We start from the raw sequence: 26,426 nt of genomic DNA on the forward strand, positions 1-26,426 counted from the left end.
GCTGTGGTGGTGTGTGCCTGTAGTCCCAGCTGCTACTCAGGGGGCTGAGGCAGGAGGATCATTTGAGCCCAGGAGTTTGAGGCTGCAGTGAGCTATGATAACACCATGGCACTCTAGCCCTGGTAAAAGAGGGGGACACGGTCTCAAAAAAGAAAAAAAAAATAAAATAATTTAGCAATTCACATTCAAAAATATTTATCTTTTGTCCCATAAATTTGTAAAGCGTTCACGTGCTGTTCCTGGTGTGGTTCTAAGGGATCTCTCAATTAAGGCTCTTAGGATTTAGATGATTGCTTCCAAAAGTCAGAAGTCCCAGCCTGAAGGGAAATACATTCTTGTGTTCTTCCTACCACTCTGTGATGGCACTGCATGGTCATTTTCAATCAGTTGCACCTAACTAGATTTTTCAGGAAAGGAGCAGTGAAGGATGGGGGGAGTTAACATCGCAGTCCCCATACTAATTCTTAGCATTCTTTCAAGATTTAGGATCAGCAACAATCCACTTTGGCTCTGAGAATGCTAATTGAAAGCCCTCCTCAGCAATTCAGTCCTTTTCCCTCTTCCTTTCTGTAGTCAGCAGGATCCCATGGTGACGGGTTTTGAAAGAAATCATCCCCTTTAGCAGTTACCTAGCACCATGGCAACCAGGACGTCAGCAAAGCAGGATAGACTCCGCATAAAACAGCTCCAACCAGGCTCCCTCCCTGCCCCTCTAATTTAGCCTTGACTCAGTCCTGGAGATGGGGCCAAAAACATGTAGACCTGTACACCCAAGAATTTTTCTGTTCCGGTGGTTTTGCCCATGAGCATAGATAAATGGGCATATAGTGAACTATGTTATGAAAATCTGCCTCCTCCTGAAAAAAAACCCATGGAACATGTTTAAAGGGTGAGGATGGGTGATGGGATGGGCACAAGGAGGTAGGTATGGAATGGTCTTTTGGGTTTAATGAAATGTAAAAATTATATTTGTGTTTATAAGGTAACAGTAAATTGATAATAGGGGAAATAAGAGCCCTAAATATAAATTTATATTTAGGCAAAGGTCCTCAGGGAAATATTTAAAAAATATTTTTATTTACCTGAGAGTGAAATAGACAAATGGCTTTTAACAAGCCCTGCAGAAGGTGTAATGCTGTCCGTGGTGCTGAACACTCCATTGTTGCAGATATGCTAAGGGGGCTCCAGAGGGAGGTTAAGGAACACCTTCCCAGGTCAGGGTAGTGATGGTAAGAAAGAGGGGGGTTGAGGAGAAAGTATCATTTCCCTCCCATACTGAGCAACTCTGCTCAGGGAAAATCTTCAGATGAAAAACAAAAAAGAAAGTGAAGAAGGCTGGAGGTTTGGGTAGTTGAATCTTCCCCTTTTCATATGGAGATTTTTGGTCTGAGCCAATCAGGCCAGAGATTTCTGCTGCTTTGCTCCTGAAAGGAAAAGTGGGGGAAGGGAGAGAGAAGATGGCCACATTCTCCCCTTGAGCCACATGATCCATTTCCCATGTGACACATTCCGGAGCCTTGGAAAGGAGAAGGGAGGGGCACCAAGAGAGTGGGGCTGGGGGCGGGAAGATGGTTTAACAATCTACCCTGCACGGCGTCATCTTGTCTCCTTAACAGGAAGCAGGCTGTAAGCCAAGGGGAAGGCAGAGGACAGATATGAATGTGTTTCCAAGCTTTCCTGATGGTTTAAGGCATTCTCCAAACTCCTGTGCAAGGGCTATTCCTGATCAAGAAGACCTCAGGGGACCATCTCTGAAATCAAGTCTGGATGAAGGTATGTGATTGAGATCCCGTGGTATCGCGACTGAAATTTGGCTCAGAGGACGTAATATCTTCTTTATTTCCAGGCAATTTGGAGATTTTTGTCCTGGCTTAGATGGTGGTTAGAGGCTTTAGATTTGTTACAGGTCCAGAAAAGGTGCCTAGGTAATTCTGTAAAATGAATAATTCACCAGACTACATGCCTGTTGAAAAATTATGGAAATTGTATATAGTGATAATTAATAAAACAAAGCACTCATTGATGAAAATGATCTTTTTTTCCTTGAATCCTGGAAGTAGAAAAAAATTACTGAAACCAGCTAGATTTCATTGTCACTGCAATAAAATCCTGTTTCATGCCTTTTCAGCTGCTTATTCTATGCCTATGTTCCCAGAGGTTATTGGCAGTGGCTTAGGGAGCCTGAGTGGGCAGGCATGCTGTTCCTTTGAGCTATGTGATCATCTGCCTTCTGATGTTCCTGGTACCAAGAGTGTTTGTGATTGCTCCTAGCCATGGCTTAGGATAGTAGATTGCCACAGAATTTCACATCTTACTGAATTGCTACCAAGAAGGCCCTGGGAAAGTTCTCAAAGGAATCTACCAAAGTTACAGGCTAAAATAATCTGTCATGGCCGGGTACGGTGACTCAAGCCTGTAATCCTAGCACTTTGAAAGGCCGAAGCAGGAGGATAGTTTGAGTCCAAGAGTTCGAAACCAGCCTGGGCAATAGCAAGACCCTGTCTCTACAAAAAATAAAAAAAATTAGCCAGGCGTGGTACCATGTGCCTGTACTCCCAGCTACTTGGGAGGCTGAGGCGGGAGGATCATTTGAGCCCAGGAGCTGAAGGCTGTAGTGAGCTACAGTGAGCTATTATGACACCACTCTAGCCCAGGCAACAGAGTGAGACCCTGTCTCAAAAAAAAAAAAAAAAAAACGACCAAACTGCCATGAACCCAAGTCTTGGTGTCTTTGACTATTTCCAGAGAGAAACTAACAAGTTTAAATTTTATTTTGTCTTTATTTAACCAATACTTATAAAGTCTTGCTATGTGCAAGGCACTATTCTAAACACACATGGTCACTTAATCCTTACAAGAACCTTTTGAGGGGAGGTATTATTACCTACATTTTAGAGACAAAGAAACTGAGGCACAGAGAAGTTAGGGAAGTTTCTCAAGGTCGCACAGCTAGCAAATAGTAGAGCCAGAATTTGAACCCAAGAAGCTTGACCCTAAAGTCCATGCTTTTAACCACTGAGCTATTCTGCTTGCCTGCTCAAATCGAAATGATGTCAACAGTTGATTTGGCTACAAATTTTGTTCAGCCGATGCTACTAGAAGATTGAATCAGCTTGCTTGGCTAAAACAGAGTCCCAGTGAAATCTATATTTAGTCTTGAATTATCCCAATAGTCACATTCTGTACCCCTAAATAACCCAGTAAGTGCCTTTTCTTTTTCCCTTGTGCTGTATAGGTATCTGGTAGTAAAACATTATGTTAGTATGGTGACGAAAAGATGTCTGAAGGAAAAAAAGAAATCTATAATTACATCATGGTTTTTTTTTTTTAATTGAACCTAGAAACATTCTTCCATCCTCAGAAATTTAGCAACATGACCAGCCTGAGCATATTGTCTTCAAAAGCACTTACCTGGTTCTCAAAATAAAATAAATAGATTAAGAACTTCTAAAATTATACATAAAACTATGGTATCAAACTGACTGGATTTATTATTTTAAAATAATATTATCATACTTTAAAGGAATAGATCTCATTACAAATTATTTTAGGTTTTTAAGGGTAATAGAGGAAATTTGTTAATTTTTTTAACTGCTAGAAATTTCTGAGATACAAAGAAATTGTACCCCTTTGATCTGTGTAGATTTCCTTTTGGCCCTTAATAATAAAAGATGGCTGATTTGATTCCTATAAGCTGTGGGAAAACTAATAGAAGTTACTAGGTCTAAGACACAAAGAGGAAGAAAAGGGACAGGAATCTCAAATTTATGAAATTCTTCACTAAGTGAGGTGTTTCTCTTCAGGGTTTCATTGCACAGTACTTTGAAGAGTAATTGTGTCCCCTATAATACTGAACTTTAATCTTTTAGCTTAAGCCTTTGATCCCTTCTGAAATCTACATCGTCCTGGGTCAAGTAACACTTTCATGCTACTACGGTTACCTGGAATGAGCTTCTTGAGAGAAGGGACGGTATACTTCTATCTTTGGATTTCTAGTGCTTAGCTCCATGCCTGGTCTGTGGTAAGCTCTCAGTATACACTTGTGAATGAAGACTGGGAAGACTAAGACTCTGACAGCATTCTGTTGGTGCCAGTTTGGGGGCCCATGCCCGTTTTGTTTTGTATGTGTTTATAGGAAGGATGGTGAGGAGGCAGATGTGTAGTAAGAGAAAACTTAGCAACAGTCAAAATTATGCCTGAAGTTTATATAGTTAGGCTGGCCCTGAAGCGGCAGCAAATTAGAGTTCAGGAAGTATGCATACATTCTTTCCCGGCAATCACCAATCCGCCTGACATTTTTATTTACATTTAGAATGAAGCTCTCCTGATATTTTTATTTCTGTCTAGATGGAAGCACCCGTAACAGTCTCATTGTTCCCTGATGTTGTGCCTGGCCCCATCTCCCAATGTAGAAACAGTTCACGTTGGATTGAGAGTGAATGAATGTCTTGAGGAGGTCCACTGCTGCCCAGGCAGTCCTCTCCTAATCCAGTCTGGCTCCCTGTCCCCAAATTTCGCACAGAAAGCTCACAGGAAGGCAGGACTCCTCCCAGGTATCTTGAGTGTCAGCATGGATTAGGGACAGACTGTCTTTCCCAAACAATGTCAGTTAGGACCTGAATGCAAGATTCTCTCAAGGCATTTGGAAAGCTTGGTCAGGGTTTAAATTTAAGTTAGCAGGCTAGTGTGGCTTAAAATAATCACCCTCCTTATAATATGAACAAACATAACCTACTCTTATTTTTCCATATAATAAAATCATTAAGGAGAGGAAGATTGGGGTTGTGGATAAGGTAGGGGTCCCTGAATCCTACCAAGTCATCCTCCCTATCTCCAGTATTACCTGCTGAGCGAGCTGCATGAAAGAAACAGCAGCCCTGCTGGAAGCACAGACCAGTTGGGCAAGTGCTGCATGCCCACCTCACGCACAAAGGGCTTCGCCATGGATAAGCAGGGCTAGCACACACAGGAGGCATGGATCTGTAGGCCTAGCTGGGCTTCCTACCCATCCCTCTGGAGCTTAAAAGGGGCAACTTACTCAACCAGCTGAATGGGAGAAAATAGAACAGAGGGAGAGAAAGTGGAGAGGCTTGAAGAGAGGCCTTCCGAGTGTGCTTTCAACTTGGAGGAGTGAAAGGAAATAAGAAGAGGGACAGTGAGCATGGGTGAAGGGTATGAGAAGTGATCCCTGGGTCCTGCCTTTAAGACACAGTAACTTGCCCACTGATAAACCCTGCCAAATGAGTCAGGCCCTGCCAGAGGAATTACCAAATCCCTTACTAGGGTACATATATAGGGAGGGAAGGGAATAGAGAGAAGGACCAGAGTGTGCGTGCAGTTTCTTCTCTATGAGCCAGGGCAAAATATGGAATGACTTGGGAGTTGTCCTCTCTGAGAGGATACTTTAAAAAGCAAAAGGGGAGTTGCCATCATGAATATATTTCCCTGTTGTAGAATCATTTTACCTTGGCTAAGCTGGAGGCTTTCATTCAGCAAACTCCCAGGTGCTGGATGTCTGTCATGTTTAATCCTCACAGCAACTCTATGATATGCATTTTTTTTTTCAAAATAATTTTTCAAAATAATTTTCAAAATAACTATTTTGATAATTTCAAAAATTACCACTTTCAAAAGATAATTTTCAAAATAAAATAGAATCATGACATAAATACAAGTATTAAAATGAAAACATACATGAAAGATGTTATTGTATACAGTTTTAACCCCAATTTTGAATGAGGAAGTTGAAGCTCAAAGAGATTAACTAACCTGCTTGAAGTCACACCCAGCAAGTAGAGCCAGTTTCTGAATCCAGGTTTTTCAAATTCTGTGCTCTTTCCACTATATCACAAGTGAAGTTCTTTTCTCTGCATTCTTTTAAAACATATGTTTTGGGTATTAGATTAATACAAATATAGTTCTAGAATGTTTGGAAAATATAAAGTGGTATAAAAGTATAATGAAAATTAAATTCAGTCATGATCTTGCCATCTAGAAACAACCACTGTTGAAATTTTGGTGTATTTCCTCTCAGTCTTTTTTGGTGCATATAATGACAAAACAAACATTTGTTGAGCACTTGCTGTGTTCCAGACATTGTTCTTAGCTCTTTTCTTGTATAATCTATTTTATTCTCACAACAAATCAATAAGATGGGTACTGTTATTATCCTAATTTTATTGGTGAAGATACTCAATAAGCACAAAGATGTAAAGTAACTTGCGAATAGCTGCACAGATGCTAAGTGATTTGAAACCCAGGCAAGCTGACTCTAGAGCAGGCTTTGTCAGCCTCAGCACTATTGGTATCTTGGGCCAGATAGTTCTTTGTTGTGAGGGGGCTGTCCTGTTCATTGTAGAATGTTTAGCAGAATCCCTGGCCTCTGCCTACCAGATGTCAGTAACACCTTCCTCTCTCAGTTGCAACAAACAAAACTGTCTCCAGACATTGCCAAATGTCCACTGGAAGGTCGAATTGTCTCCAGTTGAGAAGTACTGGTCTAGAGCCTGTGCTCTCAACCACTATACTATAGAGACTCTTCACATTTAAAATGCACATTTTAAATTTAAATTTAAAATTATTTTCTCCTACATCTAAAAGAGGGAAGTAAATCTTCAAATTTGGGTGCAGGCTATGAAACCTTGTCAATGGCTTTATAAATCATGGGTAGATTAGTTACCTCCAGAAAATCTCTCATTAGTACACTCTTATAACAGAGAGCTGGTTTATAGCATCCCACAGTTGCCCACTAGGGAGAATAACTGGGTTTCTCTCACTTATTACCCTTCCCTGGTTCTCTGTACCAAGCACCTTAGCCTTTAAGAATTCAGATTTCAGGTGTACACTGGTGGTATATCAGGGCAGTGCTTATCAACCAAGGTGTCAAAATATATTGCTTTGTCCCAAATAGAGGATGTCTATTGCAAATAATTGTTTCCTAATAAATAAAGTACTAAAGCTTACCAATGGTTTATTTTTAAAAATTAATTAGAATAAGTTGGGCGTGGTGGCTCACGCCTGTAATCCTAGCACTCTGGGAGGCCAAGGCAGGAGGATCATTTGAGGTCAGGAGTTCGAGACCAGCCTGAGCAAGAACAAGACCCTGTCTCTGCTACAAACAGAAAAGTTAGCTGGGTGTCGTAGTCCCAGCTACTCAGGAGGCTGAGGCAGGAAGATCACTTGAGCCTAAGAGTTGGAGGTTGCAGTGAGCTATGATGATGCTATTGTACTCTACCTGGGGTGGCAGAGCAAGACTCTGTCTCAAAAAAAAAAATAGAATAAAGATATCTACATAACAATTTTCATTTCAACATATTTTCTTAGGTGGAAGATTAAAGGGTTGCAGTTATAGGTTGAGATCCTAGAGTTGCATATAATTCTTGATATATCCATGAGAGTGTATCACACATGAGCACATTTGTCACATGTGTCTCTGAAAAAGAAAGGTTGAAAATTGCTAATATAGATGATTTGAGTCGACCACTGCCAATATGCAAAGAGGATTAAAGTAAGAAACACTGAGAAATGATTAACAGTAACATTAATTTACAAATTGTCTAAAAATTGATGGCACTAAAATTTATATTAACCATGTAAAATATATGTAAATACATGTTCAACCATATTTTCAATGACATCTGATTGCATATAGTTGCATAATTTGTCCATGAAAATTACATGTTAATGCAATATTAAATTTATTAGTAATTTCCACTCCATGAACTTGAAGGTAGCTTTCTGGAAAACCTTGATTGAAGACAGTGGTGCAGATAAAAATTTACCCAGAGTGTTGATGTGAATATGATGTGAGACAGAAGGTAAATGCTCATGAGAAACAGAGTGCTTAGTAACTTCCTGTTTAGTGTTAATACTCACTTCTTAACAATCCTTCACCTTCTTTTCAAATAGCTGCAAATCGCACCTACCTTACAGCTCTTTGCTTTGATTGTAACGAGTCTAGTCTTTGCCTCCTCACCTCTATCATATTTAAGTGGCTCTACCAGAGATGTTGGTACTGAAATCAAAGCTTGGAAATGAACCAAACATTTACCTCCAAAACAACTGGTTGCCTCTAAATCAGTGAGCAGATGTTCAAAACGTGTTTGTTGTAATGAATTGAATTTGGTAAGGTGCAAATTCCTTGGTGAAAGACCCAGTACTGGGAAGAAAGGTGTAGAATATTGGTAGAGGACAGTCAGAGGTTCCAGTAAATGTTTCTCCCCCTAAGAGGTTTGGTATTAGATGGAATGGAAAGCAAACGCAGGTGGCAGGTGCTCCCTGACCAGACCACTTCTCACAAGGAATCTTCAGTAAGAGATTGTTGACACATCAGGATAATTACAGTGGAAGGCTGGGCTGAATCCTAGTTGAAATTCATCTGTCCTTTGGAGACCCATGCTACTGATCTTTGCTGTCAAAGGCACCCAGTGCTGGGAGCACTAAACTCCCGGCAGCCCTAAACAACCTCCCTGTCCTCCTATCAAAATGCACTCTCAGGATGAGCTAGCTCTCTGCTAGATGAAAGTGGTGGTTACAAATTGAATCAGTGTATGTTGCTCATCCCAGGTTACAATGTCTATCTGTCACTTTTAGTTCATAGAGTTGAAATGACCCTGGATATCATCTAGGCCAACTCATGCGTATTGTAGACATGGAAACGGGTATTCAGGGAGATTGATTTACTTGAGGTCCTTATACTGATATAAAAATAAGACCGAGTCTGTTGACTTGTTGTTCAGTGCTTATAATCAGAATTAGAACCCAGGTTTCTTAGCTCCCAGTCCAACGTGGAAGGTGAAGTAGAAAGCACCATACTCTTTAAGCTTTTCGGGTTTTCTAATACCATTCTAGACACTGGTGGAGTAGTGGAAGGTGATAGAAGGTAGGAATTTTAGTCCTCATACTCAATTATATAAGAAATGCTACATCGAATTAGTTTCTGTTGCTACTGTAACAAATTAACACAAGTTTAGTGGCTTAAGATAACACCATTTATTACCTCACAGTTCTGCAGGCCAGAAGTATGAATGGGCTTGGCTGGTTTCGCTGCTTAGAGTCTCACAGGGCTGCAGTCAAGATCTTGGTAGGACTGTGCCCATCCTTTTTAGAGGCTCTGGGGATGATTCTCTTTTCAAGCTCATTCAGGTTGCTGACAGAATCCAATGCCTTGTGGTTGTAAGGTTAAGGTCCCATTTCCTTGATGGATACTATTTGGGGGCCACCATAACTCTTACAGGCCTCTCCCTGGTCCTTGCATGTGGGCCCCTGCATCTCAGAGCTAGCAATAGCGTGTCAGTTCCTTCTTGTGCTTGGAATCTCTCTCTGACTTCTCTTGCATCTCTGTTATCAGCCAGAGAAATTCTCTACGTGTAAGAAAGGGCTCATGGGATTAGATTTGGCCCACCTGAATAGTCTAGGATAATTAAGGTCAATGACCTTAATTATATATGCAGAGTCCCTTTTGCTATGTAACGTAACAAGGGATTAAGGTATGGTTATCTTTGGGGGCACCATTCTGCCTACTACACACACTGTTTCCTTTAAATGATGGCAAGGCTGTATCCTACCAGGCTAATTGGAAAATCAGTGACAGACATTACTGGGACTCCCTTCCTCTTCTTAAGTCCAGGGTTCTTACACAGAACAAAATATATGGGCTAGTCCCTTGGATCCCCTCTGGTTCTAACAGAGAAGTAATTGTGGTGTGAGTGGTTGTGGGTCCTTGAAGGCCGGTGGATCTGCTGCTTCAGGACCACCCTTGGGGCCGTGGATTCTTCCTAGCTGTGTTCCTCCTTTACCTCCTGTCACTTCCTGGCAAAGTGAGGAAATGAGGCAAGGATCCCAGGCCCCTCTCTCATTCTCTCTCTCCCTAGCCTTACTGAGGTATTGTTTATGTACCATAAAATTCACTCATTTTGAGTACACAATTCAGTGCTTTTTGTTAAATCTACAGAATTATACAACCATCACCATAGTCCAATTATGGAACATTTTCATCCCAAGAGGATCCCTTGTGCCCATCCAGGCCTACCTTTTGCATTGCTCCTGGTGGGGGTGAGGGCCCAGTCACATTCCTGGTTCAAAGGTCCTCATTTCTTCCTCTTCCCCCCTAGAGAAACCCCCTCAGAGAAGTCAGCTTCCAGAAGACAAGAACCAAGGAAACATCTGTCTCAGCCTCAGTAATAACAGCTCTACACTAAAGCAAAGCAGCATTTAGGATCTGGCTTTATTCTCAGAATAGGATAGGAGAAAAAAAAATCTCAACAAGGAGCACAGCACACATCAACATCTCAATGATTTATCCTGCCTCCTAGGGTGGGGTGGAGTCCACAAATTGCTCCAAGTAGGCAACCACTGACTCCATTGAGCAGTGATCTGTAGGTGAGAGTCAGACTTCCTCCCCTTCCCTGCTTCCCTCCTCCTCTAAGCAGAAACAGGTTTCTTCCTCCCAGCTTAAATGACCTGAGGATAACTCCACATAGTATGGAGTGGGATGGGAGAATAAGGGGACCAACCTGTGGCAAAAACAGGGAGGGGGCTCCCCAAGGCACTTTGTCCCCCAGACTCCATTTATCCTTCTTTCTGTCTTCTCTGCTCCCCATGTGATATTTGGGTTCTTTTGGCTACAGAGAACTATGAATTGCCTTAAGGACAATAGACTGTCACAAGAACAGTACTAAGGCCAGGCTGCAAGGAGTATGAAACATTGTTCAGCATCTGGAAGGCGGCTGGGGATCCAAGGCAGCGTGGTGGCTGGATTCTCTGGTTATCTGTCAGCACCAGGAGCCCTGGAGAATCTACCACAGAGGAGCCGCTCTTCTCTGCCCTGCTTGCACCGCTTCTGCTCCCCGACCCCCCAGCCCAGGGGAGGGGCCTCCTACCATGCTCTCGTAACAGCCTCCTCTTTTCTCTCATAGAACATATTACAACTTACTATATTTATTTGTTCTTATCTATTTATTACTCTTCTCTCCACCCCCTTCACAACTAATTAGATAGATCTTCATGAGCGTAGGGATACAGTTTGGTTTGCCTCTGTATATCTAATTCTTGGCATGGTACATTCTGGTACATAGTATGATCTTAATATGTATTTATGGAATGATGAATGAATTGATGAAAATGGGCAATGGGTCTGAGTAGACATTTCTTCAAACTTACATAGTCAGTGGCCAACTGATATTTCTACCTGGATATCTAATGGGAATTTAACTTGTCTAAAATAGGATTATTGATTTCTTGCTCCCCAAACGTTTTCTCCCCTGCTCTCAAACCTAGGAGTAATCCCTATTCCCTGACCCCATCACACATCAATTAACTTTGTTGACTCTGTCTCCAAAATATTTTCAATATCCATCTACCTTTCTCCACCTATCCTGCTACAACCCTGGTCTAAGCCACTATCACTACTTACTTAGATTATTGTAATACTCCAGGCCACCTACACAGCAACTAAAATTGTATTTTTATTTTATTTTTTTTTTTTTTTTTGAGACAGAGTCTTGCTTTGTTGCCCGGGCTAGAGTGAGTGCCGTGGCATCAGCCTGGCTCACAGCAACCTCAAACTCCTGGGCTTAAGCGATCCTACTGCCTCAGCTTCCCGAGTAGCTGGGACTACAGGCATGCGCCACCATGCCCGGCTAATTTTTTTTTCTATATATATTTTTTAGTTGGCCAGATAATTTCTTTCTATTTTTAGTAGAGACGGGGTCTCGCTCTTGCTGGTCTCGAACTCCTGACCTCAAGCTATCCACCCGCCTCGGCCTCCCAGAGTGCTAGGATTACAGGCGTGAGCCACCGCGCCCAGCCTTAAAATTGTATTTTTAAAACATAAATCAAGTTGTATTCATTTTACTCCTTTGCTTAAAACCTGCAATGAATTTTACTTCAGTAGAATAAAATCCATGCCTTACAGTGCCCTATGTGATCTGACCCCTGCCTGCCTTTCTGGTTCTATCAGGTACCCTTTTCTCCCCCATTTATATGCTCCAGCCATGTAACAAGCTCATTCCCGCACCAGGGCCTTTGCACTTATCACTCCTTTTGCCTAGAATGCTATGGCTGGCTTTCTGTCATTGGGGTTTCAGATGCAGTATCACCTCTTCATAGAACCCTTCTCTGACCACTCCATCTAAAATAAGACCTCGTATCAGTCAGGATGCTTTCAGAGGCAAGTAACAAACCTCCAATTGGCTTAAGTCATAAAGACATTGATTGCTTATGTAGTAAGACTCGAGGTGAGTGTTCTAGCTGTACCACAATGTCAGGGCACTGTGGTATTTGTGAGTCTCAGGATTCCCCTGACCTCATAAGATACCACTCAGTGCCCTGACACCTTCATATGACAGTTTACAGAGGCAAGAAGCAGAGAGACAGCCAAGCCCATGAGAACACTCCTCACACACCTCTTTTATCCAGGAAGAAACATTTTTCCAAGAACCTCCCAACACCCTGCCAGGAACTTTCTCTTGAAATAAGATGATGCTGATGTGACCACAGCTAGCTGCGAGGGATGGTGGGGAATCCAAAGCTTTATCATGCCTTTTTAGCTTCTTGAGTGAGAGGCAGGAGGGGAGGAGTTGGGAATGGCCATTGGGCAACCAACCAACCATCTGCCACTCCATTTCCCATCAATTCTTCTTCCTTCATTCTGCTTGATTTTCTCCATAGCACTAATCATTTGGGAATTTTTTACATATTTATTTGTTTAGCTGTTTATTATTTGTTTCCTCTCCTAGAGGTAAGCTCCATAAAAGCAGGGACTTTGTCTAGTTAACATAAGTGTCCCCAGCTGCTAACACAACCCTGGCTCACACTAAGTGATTTTTTAAAAAATTGGATAAATCTATGATTGAAGACTATTTTGCATATACCATCAGAAAAAAATGGTCATTTCTTAGGGTGAAATGTATTTGTGTTTTCTTTTACTTTTCCATTTTGTCTTATTTTACAGACTTTGTATGAGTAGCAGAAAGATGGGGAAGTTCAATATCATTAAACCTGGAGCTGCATCCCTTCTACACAGAATTCTATTAAGTGGCAATTGGGCTGAGAAGTATTAGATAGTGTTCTTTATACACCCTTGGGAATGGTCACCCCCAAAGAGGCACCAACGTAACCTAACATTTTCTCCTGCAAGGTGGTTTGCAAAGCCCATGGGGAATGTAAACCTTTATGTGGGGTAAGGGTCAAGCTTTTTTCAGTTCGTCTGGGTAGTGTATTTATCCCAGGGGCTATCCATTCCTGCGTGAAACTGTCAAGGAGGTGAAGTTTATCTTCTTCAACTTGAGCCTTTTACCCTTCACTCACCCCTTCCCATACATGACACCCTATCTCCATTCCCTCAGATACTTACTATCCTCTTGGCTTTTGCTTTTGGCATCTCTCATGTTTTCATTTTCACTAAAATAATATATTTCAGAGATAGAATGCATCTCAGAGATCACTACTGATAAAATGTAAAAATGTTTGTTCTTTAAGAAACATTTACATTTTAATAGGGACCTTGACTTTAAAAGAATGATGCTATAATTGTGAGAGGTTGGAGGGATAGACGCCTTCCTGGCTTCCTGACATCATGCCAAGGATGCTGGCTCTGTTTATTTCTGATATTTTGGAGTTCATGTGAAGGACAAAGAAACGGACAAAGGTGATAGAAGAATAATAGTTTCTTAAATCTAGTTATCCAGAATTTCTCACCCTGGAATGTTCGTTGGTTGTTACGGGCTATTTTGTGAAGTTAGAAGAGGCTGTTTTGAAAACGCTTCTCTGTTCAAAAAAATCATGTTGCTCCTGAAAATATAACCAATATCCAAACAAAAAGAAAATGTGCCCAGTCTGATCTTAAGAAACTGCTTGATCCCAGGTAGAAAGGCACAAAGCTGGAAATATTGTGAAGGAATACTTACATATAAGAGGAGGAAAGGAAAAAACCACTAGAGAAGATTCCAGGCTTATAAGCCTGTGACACCGGGAGTTCTCAGGTGGTGGAGAGTTCTGTTTACACTGGGAGTGTGAGGTTCTTTTGCAGTTATTCAAAATTAGCTAATGGAAATGATCTAAACAGAATGGATTCTATATGCTTTTGAAAAGACATATTCAATTCAGTTATATTACATATTTTGGTGAAGGGTGTAGCAAAAAGTTTGATCTGGCTAACATGTCCTGTAAAATCATCCCCAACGTAGAGGAAGTTTGTATGTATTTATTGGGGCCTCAGTGATTTTCTCCCTTACAAACATTGTGGTAAATGATGATTAAGTTCCTGAATTATGTGAGTAATGTTAGTATTATCATTAATAGTATATGATGTGTGATATGGTTACTAAAATTTGCTTGTCATGTGGTTTAAAAGACTCTTATGAGCTGATGATAGTGAGAGTGCTAATTTTTGAAGTACTTTCTATGTGCCAGACACAGAGCTAGGTGTTTTATAGAACTATATAAGGATAACTTATTATTTTCCTCATACCAGGCAGATGTACATGTATTATATCATTTAACTTCTGGGCATATTCTCTCATTTAATTCTTATAGTAATCAAATGAGATAGGAACTGATTATCCTCATTTTACAGATAAGAAAACTGAAGCTCAAGAGGGTTAAATAACTTGACCAAGGTCACGCTAATAGTAACAGGAGTTGGATTTGTATGAATACTGACTTCGAAGCCTGCATACATAACTGCTTTGCAATATGCCTATATTGTGAGATGAAAAATACATATTTTTTGCAGAAAATTATGTTCTGGGTATAGGTTTACTAGATTTACCAATGAAAAATACAGGGCACCAGTTAAATATTGCATGGAATATTGCATGGGACATGCTTATACTAAAATTTTTTTTGTTATTTATCTGAAATTCACACTTAACTGGGCATCCTATATTTTATCTGGCAACTCTATCTGAGTGGCACATTGTAAGAACATGTCTTACCCTCTCTGGTTTTCCTGTTTCCCCACCACAGTCATGCTATTGGCTACTCCAGAGCCGTATCTCAGGGCCAGACAGCAAGATTGTCACTCAAGAAGCTTCTGAAGAGCCTATGTGACCTCCTGAGCCATTTGTAAGTTCAGGACTTTGGGATCAGTTGCCCTGTAAACCCTGCCCTAGTAGAAGTGGTATGCTTGTAAATGTTTAATGACTGGCTCTGTAGAAAAAAACTCCACAAAACCTGACTTGTGATGTTTGTTAATTTCTGTGGTGTGAATGTTTTTACTGTGGCTAATTCATGATATCAACATGATGCCGTTGAACCTGGAGTTGGGAAGAAATGTGTACAGTTGGCTCTGGGGTGCCCATGCAAGCCAGTCCTAGCCCACCACTATTACAGGCATTTCTCATTTCCATAAATAGCCAAATCAAGGCTACATAACAATGAAAGTGAATGAGAAAATCTTTGCCATCATGGTATTTTCTAAATTTAAACTATTAAAGTTTAATAAGCTAATTTCCTGCTTGGGGTAATGCTATTGATCAAACTTTTTCCTCACTTCAAACTGAAGTCTAGAGTTCTGCTTTCATTTTGTGTTTACAAGGCAACAGTTAATTATCTGTCATTTTGAATTTCCAATACCCTTACTTTCTTTATTCTGAAGAAAGCCTATTTCTCCAGACCACTTTTGATGCTAAGCTTCCATGAATCATGGAAGGAGTGATATTTTTTTTTAAATGTTCATTATGTCACATATTTCTGAGCCTAGTATATTGAACAGATGTATCTGTGGGTAGGCAAGAGGCTGTGGAGAATGACTTTACATTCCTATGTTTGAAGGAAGAGACAGGGAAGACCTGCCTATGTATAGCCAGTTTGACCCTCTGAGTTCAGATTCAGACCTTTGTGGTCTCTGGACATGAATCCCTGATTGTAGTTAAGAACAAGGGCTTTGGAGTGATCACTTTCCAACTATATGACCTTGGGGAAGAATGTCAGTTTTTTCATTTGTAAAACAGGGCTAATAATATTACCTACTTTGAAGGGTACACATATGAAGTACCTGACACCTAGTAAGTACAAAAATATTAACTCTTGGCAGTATTAATGCTATAACTACTGTCATCTTTGTAATTAATCTTACTGCTCATTAGTAAACAGCCTTATGTATCTGTATAGGTCCAGCAGATATTTCCCATTCTATAGAACATTTTTCAATTTATTTAACCAAATCATATAAAAATTTATCATTATAAAAATTCTAGTTTGACATTAAATTTTTGAACAAATCTCAGAAATAAAAATGGTCTTGCTACATTGTGAGAATGTTTGTGAATCTTTATAATCTCAGGAGGGAAAACAATTAGTTATTAGGGTGTTTTGAGTCTAGAAGAAACCTAACCAGGAGTTGATATGCTTAGCCAGGAATGACCTTTGGCAGAACTGTGAAATAAACAAAGCTTGTCATCTGCACCCCTCTATTCCTCTTTGTGGTCCTATCCTTCCTCTCAGTAACTACATTCATCCATCAATTCATTAATTCATCCATTCATCCATCAAAGTATGATTTTCAAATGTTAAAATTATGACTCTCATACAAATGTTGAATGAACATATGTCAAAGATTTATTAACATATTACTGAAGGAATCAATGAGGTAATAAAACTGGTTCTAAGAACATTTGAAGAAGGCATATTTATAGGCATTTAAAAAAAAAATGAGTCCAGTGCCGGCCGTGGTGTATGCTCATAAGACCAGCTACTTGGAAGGCTGAGACAAGAGGGTCACTTGAACCCAGGAGTTCAAGACCAGGCTGGGACACACAGTAAGACCTTGTCTCCAAAAATAAAAATAAAATAAAATAAACCTCATATATAAAAAAAAATGTCAGCATAAGGATTGCTAGGTAGACACAAAATTGGCTCATGTCCTACAGGGCAATAAGTCCATAACCTTTGGGGTTATTTTTTCTGCTAGAAAGAAATCTACAAGTTAACATGTAGCTTCACAGGGTCTGGGCTTTAGTCAAGTAGTAAATATAAAAATCAAGCACAGGTACATTCTCCTAGAGAATTAACCCTTGAGGAGACCCATTTGAGAATGTCCCAGCATGACATGAAAAGGATATGAAGATATGTTTTACTCTTTTTTGCCTTATTTTCAAGTATTGGATTGTTTTTATTAACATATCTATATGTTCAATAAACCTTTATTGATATCTATATACCCCAGGGATGTAGAGATAAAGACAAAGTCCCTGTCCTCAAGGAACTCATCACCTAATAGGGGAGACAAACATGTAAAATAAAAAATTACAATTCAAAGTGATAAGGCATGTTCCCCTCCCAGGCTCCTGGGATCCCATCATTACAGAGGCCCTCCCAGTCCCCAGTTCTTTTTTTTTCTTTGTTTATTTTTTGAGATAGGGTCTCACTCGATGGCATCATCATAGCTCACTGCAACCTCAAACTCTGGGGTTCAAGTGATCTTCCTGCCTCAGCCTCCCTGGTAGCTGTGACTACAGGTGCACACCACCATGCCCAGCTAATTTTTTAATTTTTTTGTAGAGATGGGGTCTTGCCATTGCCCGGGCTGGTCTTGAACCACTGGGCTCAAGCCATCCTCCCACCTCAGCCTCCCAAAGTGCTGGGATTACAGGGGTGAGCCACAGTGCCTGGCCCAGTAGCCAGTTCTATACCATGTCAGCCCATCCACCATTTTCCCCACCCATATATTAAAACACACCTCTTAGACCCTGGATAGATGGGAAGTATTAATAGATAGCTTGATAAATGAATGATTCCTCTTTTAGATCAGATATAGATGGAGATAAATAAGAGCCTTCAATACCTCAACCCAGTGCAACATGCCACATGACAGTCTCAGAATCCACTGGGAAGAGATAGGTTGAACAGGAGAAAGGTAAAGTCTTTCTTGTCACTCCTAATATTACTGCATACGGATGGCTCTGGACAGAATTACTAATTAAGCAGCCCTTGTATTTCACAAACACTCCCTTGAAGATACATTTATTTCCAACTTAATGCAGCAGGGGTGGCCTTTCTGAAGTTTTACTTTCGGACCCTAGAATTTAGTTGTAATGTGGCAGACTTTTTTTCTTTGGGGAGATTGGAGGAGCCTAAGGACACCTAACCTACCTTCACTCTCCCTTAGATGAGACTTGTATTTCGTGTAGCAGTTGACCTGGGTGAGGTTAGTTTTATGTCCCTTATCAAGAGTCGTGTTTTCCTCTGTCACTATGGTCATCAGTATTTCAGCTCCCTGAGAATACACAGAGGTTTTCTATCTCTGCATTTAATTTTCCTAGCAGGGCCACATAGAGTAGGAGTCATTTATTTCAGTTCTCTGTCCTTATGGATCCAATTTAGTAAATACTTAATAAGTAATTATTAATGTAAAAAACTTCAGTGGAAGCTGTGGAGCACAGAGAAAAAGAATAACACCCTCCCCATGGAGCCCATAGTTTAGTGGGGAAGACAAACATGGAACTAATTCTAAAGCAGTGATTCTTAATCTTGGCTGCACATTAGGATCACCTGGGGAACTTTGAATCCTCCAGACGCCCAGGCTGCCCTCCAGACTAATTAAGTTAGAATCTCTGGATGTGGGATCCAGGCATCAATATTTTTAAAAGCTCCCTAGGAGATTCCAATGTACTGTATTGCTAAACTAGAGCAAAACAAATTTGGAAAATGCTGCAGTAAGGGACTAACAAAATGCTGTATGAACAAGGGTACCACAACCATTCTGGATATGCTGATGTTCTTATCCACTGTCTGACCACATTTCAGCCCATGCATGCAGAAAATATAACTTCTCATTGTAACCATGGGAAAAATCTAGGTCAGTTTGATTGTAGGGCATTTAGAAACTGTATACTTTGGGAGGTATGGTCTGAAGGAAACTATATCTCTGAGGGAAAAAGGGTCCAAAAAAAGGTCAACCCAGAAAAATGACCCCAAAATTCATTCCACATGCTATTTCTCTACCCTGGAATGGTTGGGGTTGTTTGTTTGTTTTTAACTCCTTTGTCTTCCCGAAGAAGTCCTATTCATTCTCCAACCTCCCAGCTCAAACTTCACCTTCTTTGTGAAGACTTTCCTTTCCTTCTTCCTACCCCAGGCAAAATTGGGTCCCTATTTTTCTCTGCTACTTAGCTCCTTGTATATATGTCTGTTTTTAGCAGTTAATTCTAATTATTAACAAATTTAGGTATAATATTGCAGACTGCTTATATTATGGGCCTTACTTATCTTTGTTTCCCTAGTACCGAGCGCAGTTTCTTGGTTTATTGAATGGATAAATAGCTGCAGCAATTTGAGAAAGTCATGCTGCCATCTGGGGAGACCTAGATACAGGGCTTCCAAGGGCTCCCTCATCCTGTTTCTGAGCAGCAGATCTTCTGCTTCCAGGTGGTGGGGCTGGAGAATTGGTGGACACACCCATCGGTGTGAGGCAGCAGGACGAAATGATGGAAGGAGGCCTTGCAGGGCTTTAGGTGGAGCGGTGAGCTTGAGTTTTCATTTGCAGGTGGAAGTTTACAAGTTTTAAAATATGTGTATTAACTAAGGAAAAGTGCCTGTGCCACTAACCCTTATTTTATTACTATTTAGGCCACAGACATCCCAAAACAGTTTAAAACAGCTTTCTGTCTGGGAAAATTGCTCATCTGTTTTATTTTTAAATTTTAAATCTTTAAAAAAAAACTTGCTTTTTAAAAAAATTTTGTAAGTTTTGGGCGGAACGTCTTGCGAGAGGCGGGAGTTCTGGCAGGAACGGGAACTGCGTTCAGAAAGGCCTGGCGCCCGCCCTCGGGCCGGCGGAGAGAAGGAGCCGGCGTCCCTGTGGGAAAGCGGCGTTAGCGTCCGCTGAGCTGGACTCTCTGAAGTTACCAGCCGCCAGCTGCAGCCCCAGGGGACCGGATGTGGAGAGAGCAGGCTAAAAACAGGAAAAAAACAATGGAAGCAAATATAATGATAAATCTTCGATGTAAGCTCAGAGAGGTTGAAGAAGAGCAACTAAAAGCTGCACAGTACGGTTTTCAGCCTAGTGGAGGGCCAACATGAATTGCAGAATCAATTGGATAAATGTAATGAAATGATGACCATGACTGAGAATTATGAACAAGAAAAATATACTCTTCAGAAGAAGTTGAATTCAAGAATCGAATGTTGGGAAGTTTGAGCTGTGAATGTGAAGCCGTTAAACAACAACAAAAAATAACACCTGGAGAAATTAGAACAACAACTAAGCAGAAGCCATGTACAGGGAGTGAATGAACAACCAAAAAGTAAGATAAAAAAGCTAAAAGTGGAATTAGATGCAGCTAGGCTTAGTGAAAAGCAGCTGAAGCACGAGCACCAAGGAGATCATCACAAGGAACTCCTCTCTTGTAAATCAGAGGAATTGCGAATAATGTCTGAGTGTGTACACGAAAGTACGTCCTCAGGGATGCTGGCTCTTCAAATTGAGCTGACAGAAATGGAAGGTATAAAGCACCCTCAAAGAAGAAGTGAATGAAGTACCATACAGGCAAGAACAGCTAGAATTTCTGATGACTAACTTAATGCGGCAGATAGAGCGGCTGAAAGAAGAAAAAGAGTGGGAAAAAGAAGAAGAAATTTCTTACTCTAATGCCCTAGAGAAAGCTCATGTAGTGAATCAAGATCTTCAGGTGCAGTTGGACCAGGTACTCCAGCAAGCCTTGGGTCCCAGTAGTAAAGGCAACTCCTTATTTGCAGAGGTGGAAGATCCAAGGGCTGCAATGGAAAGTCAATTTGTCAGTATGAAAGTCAAGTATCAGTCCCTAAAGAAGCAAAATTATTTAATAGAGAACAGATGCAAATAATAAAGTTACAGATTGCCACATTGCTACAAACGAAAGGGTTTCAAACTGAATTTGAGCAGCAAGAGTGGTTTTTTGCCATGTTGGAGCAGAAGAATAGTGAAATAAAACATCTTTTAGGTGGAATTAGAAATCTGGAGAAATTTAAGAATTTATATGAAAATATGGAACCTAAGCCTTCAGCCAACTCTGGTGCTCTGGAAGATAACACCTATTATACAGATTTCCTTCATATAAAACTTGATAAAGAAAATGAAAGCACTAAAGATGAATTGTCCAAACAGCAAATGAAAACATTATTTGAGGGCCAGAGGGCTCTGGATATTGAAGGAAAACTTTTTGCAAATGAAAGCTGCCTCCAGTTTTCAGAAAGTGAAAATATGAAACAGCTAAACTAGATGAATTAAAAATGAAGTAGGAACCTGAGGAGACAATTGAAGTACCTGTACTCAAAAAGAGGCGTGAGGTGCTGCCTGTGGATATAACCACCTCTAAAGATGAATGTGCCAGCAACAGTGCTATAGGATAAGTTTATAGATTATCACTTTAGAAAGAGGAGACACAGTCCTGTCCTAATAATTTAGAAAATAACAACTTGCAGTTAGAAAAATCGATTTCTATAAACACACCACTTGTCGGTCTCTCAACTCACAAAAATATGCTCATGGATATGCAGCTAAAGAAGAAAAAGAAATGTGTGAAACTCAATAGGAGTTCCAGCTGCCTCTGAAGTCTTAAGTGAAAGAAGTGGAAACACCCCCAACTCTCCCAGGTTAGCTGCTGAATCAGAGCTTCTAACAGAAGTTGAAGGGAAAGAAACTGCAAGCAAATTGGAAAATGAAGCTTGTAAGAAATCACACCCAATTCTGTATGTCTTATCCAAATCAGCTCCAGAGACCCAGTGCCCTCAACAGTAAAGACTTTTCTTTAACAAGAGTATGGTACCAGTTGCCCAAAAGGTTACTGTGGTGCGAAATTTAGATCATCTTTATGTGACATATACCACCTTCTGGGTTATTTATTCATTGTGCCAGGACCTGGCATTTTCATGTTCCTTTCACCAAGTGTTCAAAATTTGATTGTGATTTTAGCCTGAGGAGTTCCTTAAATGATGACCCTTCACGGAGCTTCTGTCACAGAGAATAAACTATTAACTAAAAGAAAATGCTATAATTAATATATTTGCTGCATTGTATATAAATTTTTGAGTGATATAAACACTTAAGTAACTTACCTTCAATTCCATATATTTAAGAAGAGAACGCTCAAGTCATTAATTATTATATTTTTTTATGTACTTTTTTTGATGAACTTAGTTTTTCAGTATGTTGTAAAAATAGGAAACTTGGTTTAAAAATATATGTTTCAGGATTTTGTCAAGGTACCTATGTGCATCTTTGTATTTATATTCATGATTTAAATTTTATGTCTGAAGCATATGAAATAACTAATTTTGAAATTTAAAATAAAACTGCAATAATTAAAAAAAACTTGTAGATTTTACCCATATGAAGGTGAAAAGATTATTGCAATTATATGAGGGTCATATATTCTAGAGTTTCTAGGATAGTGCTAATTTTAGATCTTATGTCCTGTTTTCAGAGTGTGCATCTTATTTTTCATATGGAAAGTATCATTGTTGTTCTTACCATTGGCTATTATTTGAGCATGCTTTAAGGTCTTTTAGTAGTCAAACTGTTCAGTTATTTTATGTTTCCCTTTGAGAGCTTAACTAGTGCTGCATAGTAGACAGAAAAAAAAGCCTGAAGAGAATATGGAACTGGCATTCAGTACATTGCCCTGAGTGCCAGGCTTCTGTTGAAAAATGGTTTCTTGATGAAGACAATATATATTAACATTCTTCTCCCTACCAAAAATTCTTCAAGGAAAAAAATGAGTCATTAAGAACCGTTCTTTAATTAAGAACTGTTCTTTAAGCCAGGTGCAGTGGCTCACACCTGTAATGCTAGCACTTTGGGAGGCCAAGGTGGGAGGATTGCTTGAGGCCTGGTGTTCCAGACCCGCCTGAGCAACATAGTGAGACCCTGTCTCTACAAAAAATAGAAAGATTAGCTGGGTGTGGTGGTGTGTGCATGTTGTTGCAGCTACTCAGGAGGCTAAGACAGAAGGATGACTTGAGCCCAGGAGTTTGAGGTTGCAGTGAGCTATGATGATACCACTGCACTCTCTAGCCTGGGCAACACAGTGAGACCCTGTCTCAAAAAAAAAAAAACTAAAAAAAAAAAACCAAAACAGAGCTGTGCTTTAATCCTGCCTCTCACTTCAGAAATGTTTCTTTGTGAGCTGTAGTCACAGAGCCCACCAAGAGGGAAACTTGTCCTTCCTAGAGCCTGTTTCTGTGGCGACATCCCCTTGTGTCACAGGTTGGATGGAACCTTAGCTATATGGTGGCTGTAACCTCACATGGGCTTTTTACTTTTAGTGGGCAAAATTTTGAAAATATTCATGTTTAGCCTTATCTCTTACCTTAATAACCGTCATTGGTATGGTTCTTATGGATTCAATTGCTATGATTTTCTGTTTAATAGATTCAGACCAAATTAAACCTTTATAATCTGACTGTGACCAAAATCACCTCAAATTTAATCGAATGACCCACAATTATACAATCTTTTTACCCATTAGAAAGTGTAACTTTTTCTCACGTACGTACCAAATAAAGTCTAAACTTTATAATATTCTTTTATATCTAAACGTCATAAGCTTTTAAAAAGTTGATTAGTAAGGATAACAGTTACATTTTGTTGGTTTTAATCATCTGACTGCCTTAAGGTCCCTAGTAACCTAGTTATATTCCTTAGAAGACATCTTGTATGTTCTTCAGTCAATATGTTGTTTTATGAATCCATAACAACAGAATAGCTTCAAAATAAATGTCATTGATAGGTGGCAAGCTATTAGTACATGAACTGCATCATTTTTGGGAAAAAGCAAGCTATTTCCAGATGTCATTAAATAGGAGCTACTTCTGGCTCATGTAGCAGTGTTGACTGTTCCTTGTGTTACCATAATGCTTCTGTAATGGAAAATCTGCAATAAGTCAGGACAGGGTCCTTCCCAGTAGTCAGCCAGCCTGTATTCAGCGACTCTTGTTAGGTATTTTCATAGCAAACTTCTGTGTTTCCACCTGCTCAAATTTTCCTCTCTTACAGCTTCATTATTTTGGTTTAATGACATTTAGGAACTTCTCACATATTTGCCGGGAATTCCAACAGCTCTTCAGTGGGTGGTAACACCCTTACCATGAGCCAGATTTGAGCTCCTTAACCCTCTGTGATCCTCAGTGAGGAAAGGGAACAAGGCTATGTGTAGGAGTGGGGCTTAGTATGATTCTACCACATTTGACTAAGGGGCAAGAGAGGGTGAGGCCAGAGAAAGCCTGAGCTGGGATCAGCTGAGGCAGCTCTTATAATGAAAAAGAAATGGGACCAGAACTTTTTCTGGAGACTAGTTATGTTTTCCTGCCAACGCACAAGTCCTACTCATTGACAAATGACAACCAATCTAAGTGTCAAGTAAGATTGTTTGCCTTAGTAATCAATCTGTATGACACCATTTTAACAGGAGGCCTCATTCTTCTTTTCCCATCCAGAACTAAGAGAAAAAAAGTGAATATGGTTTTTGCTCACAAAATGGATAACAGCAAGCCACCTTTGGTTATTCCTACACTTCTGGTGCCCCTTCAAAACCACAGCTGCACTGAAACAGCCACACCTCCGCCAAGCCGTGACCTGACGGAATTGTATGAGGAGCACAGTTGGATGAGCAACCGAACAGACCTTCAGTATGGACTGAAACCTGGGGAAGTGGCCACAGCCAGCATTTTCTTTGGGACTCTGTGGTTGTTTTCTATCTTTGGCAATTCCCTGGTTTGTTTGGTCATCCATAGGAGTAGGAGGACTCAGTCCACCACCAACTACTTTGTAGTCTCCATGGCATGTGCTGATCTTCTCATCAGCGTGGCCAGCATGCCTTTCGTCCTGCTCCAGTTCACCACTGGAAGGTGGACACTTGGCAGTGTGATGTGCAAGGTCGTGAGATATTTTCAATATCTCACTCCTGGTGTCCAGATCTATGTTCTTCTCTCCATCTGCATAGACCGGTTCTACACCATTGTCTATCCTCTGAGCTTCAAGGTGTCCAGAGAAAAAGCCAAGAAGATGATCGCAGCATCATGGATCTTTAATGCAGCCTTTGTGACCCCTGTGTTCTTCTTCTATGGCTCCAGCTGGGACAGTCATTGTAACTATTTCCTCCCTTCCTCTTGGAAGGGAACCACCTATACCATCGTCCACTTCTTGGTGGGCTTTGTGATTCCATCTGTCCTCATAATCTTATTTTACCAAAAGGTCATAAAGTATATTTGGAGAATAGGCACTGATGGCCGAACAGTGAGGAGGACAATGAACATTGTCCCAAGGACAAAAGTGAAAACTATCAAGATGTTCCTCATTTTAAATCTATTGTTCTTACTCTCCTGGCTGCCTTTTCATGTAGCTCAGCTGTGGCACCCCCATGAACAAGAATATAAGAAAAGTTCCCTTGTTTTCACAGCTATCACATGGATATCCTTTAGTTCTTCAGCTTCTAAACCTACTCTGTATTCAATTTATAATGCCAATTTTAGGAGAGGGATGAAAGAGACTTTTTGCATGTCCTCAATGAAATGTTACCGAAGCAATGCCTATACTATCACAACCAGTTCAAGGATGGCCAAAAAAAACTATGTTGGCATTTCAGAAATCCCTCCCATGGCCAAAACTATAACCAAAGACTCAATCTATGATTCATTTGACAGACAAGCCAAGGAAAAAAAGCTTGCTTGGCCCATTAACTCAAATCCACCAAATACTTTCGTCTAATTTCTCAGAATTCTTTCAATTGTTATGTGCCAGAGATTAAAAGCTTTACGTATAAAAACAGAAGCTATTTACATATTTTTTTCACTCAACTTTCTGAGGGAAATGTTTTATTTTGTAAAATGCATTCATTTATTGATTATAATTTTGTGGATTTTATTCTAGTTTTTCATTCTAGTTTTGTTCGCGTTTTATTTTAGGAAAATCATTCACTTTGAACTATAGTCAACAGTCTTGTTTAGTATCTTGGTTACATGCATTAAAAAGGAAATGCTTTCCTACTTTTTATTTACCATTAAGTCTAAAAAGCGTAAACCATACACACAGTCTTTGATTAATGATTCAACCTAATTTTGTTTCCTTTTTCTCCTCCCTACTGAATTTTTATAAATATGGGCTTTTGTTCCAGATGAAATTCCTGTGTTACCCATTTGAGAGACTGGTATTTCCTCCACTAAGCAACATTTAGGAAGGGTTAATATTGTATTTTTCCATATTACCTTCTTCTAAGTAACCACTAGCCAGGTCTACTGTGGAAAGCACTCCGTATATTGGAACCTTCTGGGAAGTCTTCTGTGATTGGATTTTAATCAGGATTCCTAGGGAAAGAAAGCTTACAGAGTTGCCTAATTTTTTTCTCGTTTTCATCCTTCCTTAATCTAAGCATTTGATGAGGCCTTGAACATTTTGAAGTCACCAAGATGTTTTCCTTACATCTGTGTCCCATCTAGGCCATGTCTAGGTT

The 26,426-nt window shown here is 40.1% G+C and overlaps 1 protein-coding gene and 1 pseudogene across 1 annotated transcript; both read left to right on the top strand.

Annotated features, from left to right (window-relative positions):
• The first annotated feature begins 1,526 nt into the window (after positions 1–1,526).
• On the top strand, positions 1,527–26,007 carry GPR19 (G protein-coupled receptor 19). Its single transcript, XM_045554306.1, has 2 exons — positions 1,527–1,773; positions 24,415–26,007. The coding sequence occupies exon 2, from the start codon at positions 24,437–24,439 to the stop codon at positions 25,682–25,684; it is 1,248 nt and encodes a 415-aa protein (XP_045410262.1). The 5' UTR covers positions 1,527–1,773; positions 24,415–24,436; the 3' UTR covers positions 25,685–26,007.
• On the top strand, positions 19,881–21,718 carry LOC123639992 (annotated as a pseudogene).
• Positions 26,008–26,426: the final 419 nt, after the last annotated feature.

Source organism: Lemur catta, chromosome 6 (assembly GCF_020740605.2).
Source record: "Lemur catta isolate mLemCat1 chromosome 6, mLemCat1.pri, whole genome shotgun sequence".
NCBI classification, from domain to species: domain Eukaryota; kingdom Metazoa; phylum Chordata; class Mammalia; order Primates; family Lemuridae; genus Lemur; species Lemur catta.

Bases quoted from the DNA above. Each gene is read 5' to 3' on its own strand.
- GPR19 (XM_045554306.1), top strand. From the start codon at position 24,437: ATGGTTTTTGCTCACAAAATGGATAACAGCAAGCCACCTTTGGTTATT.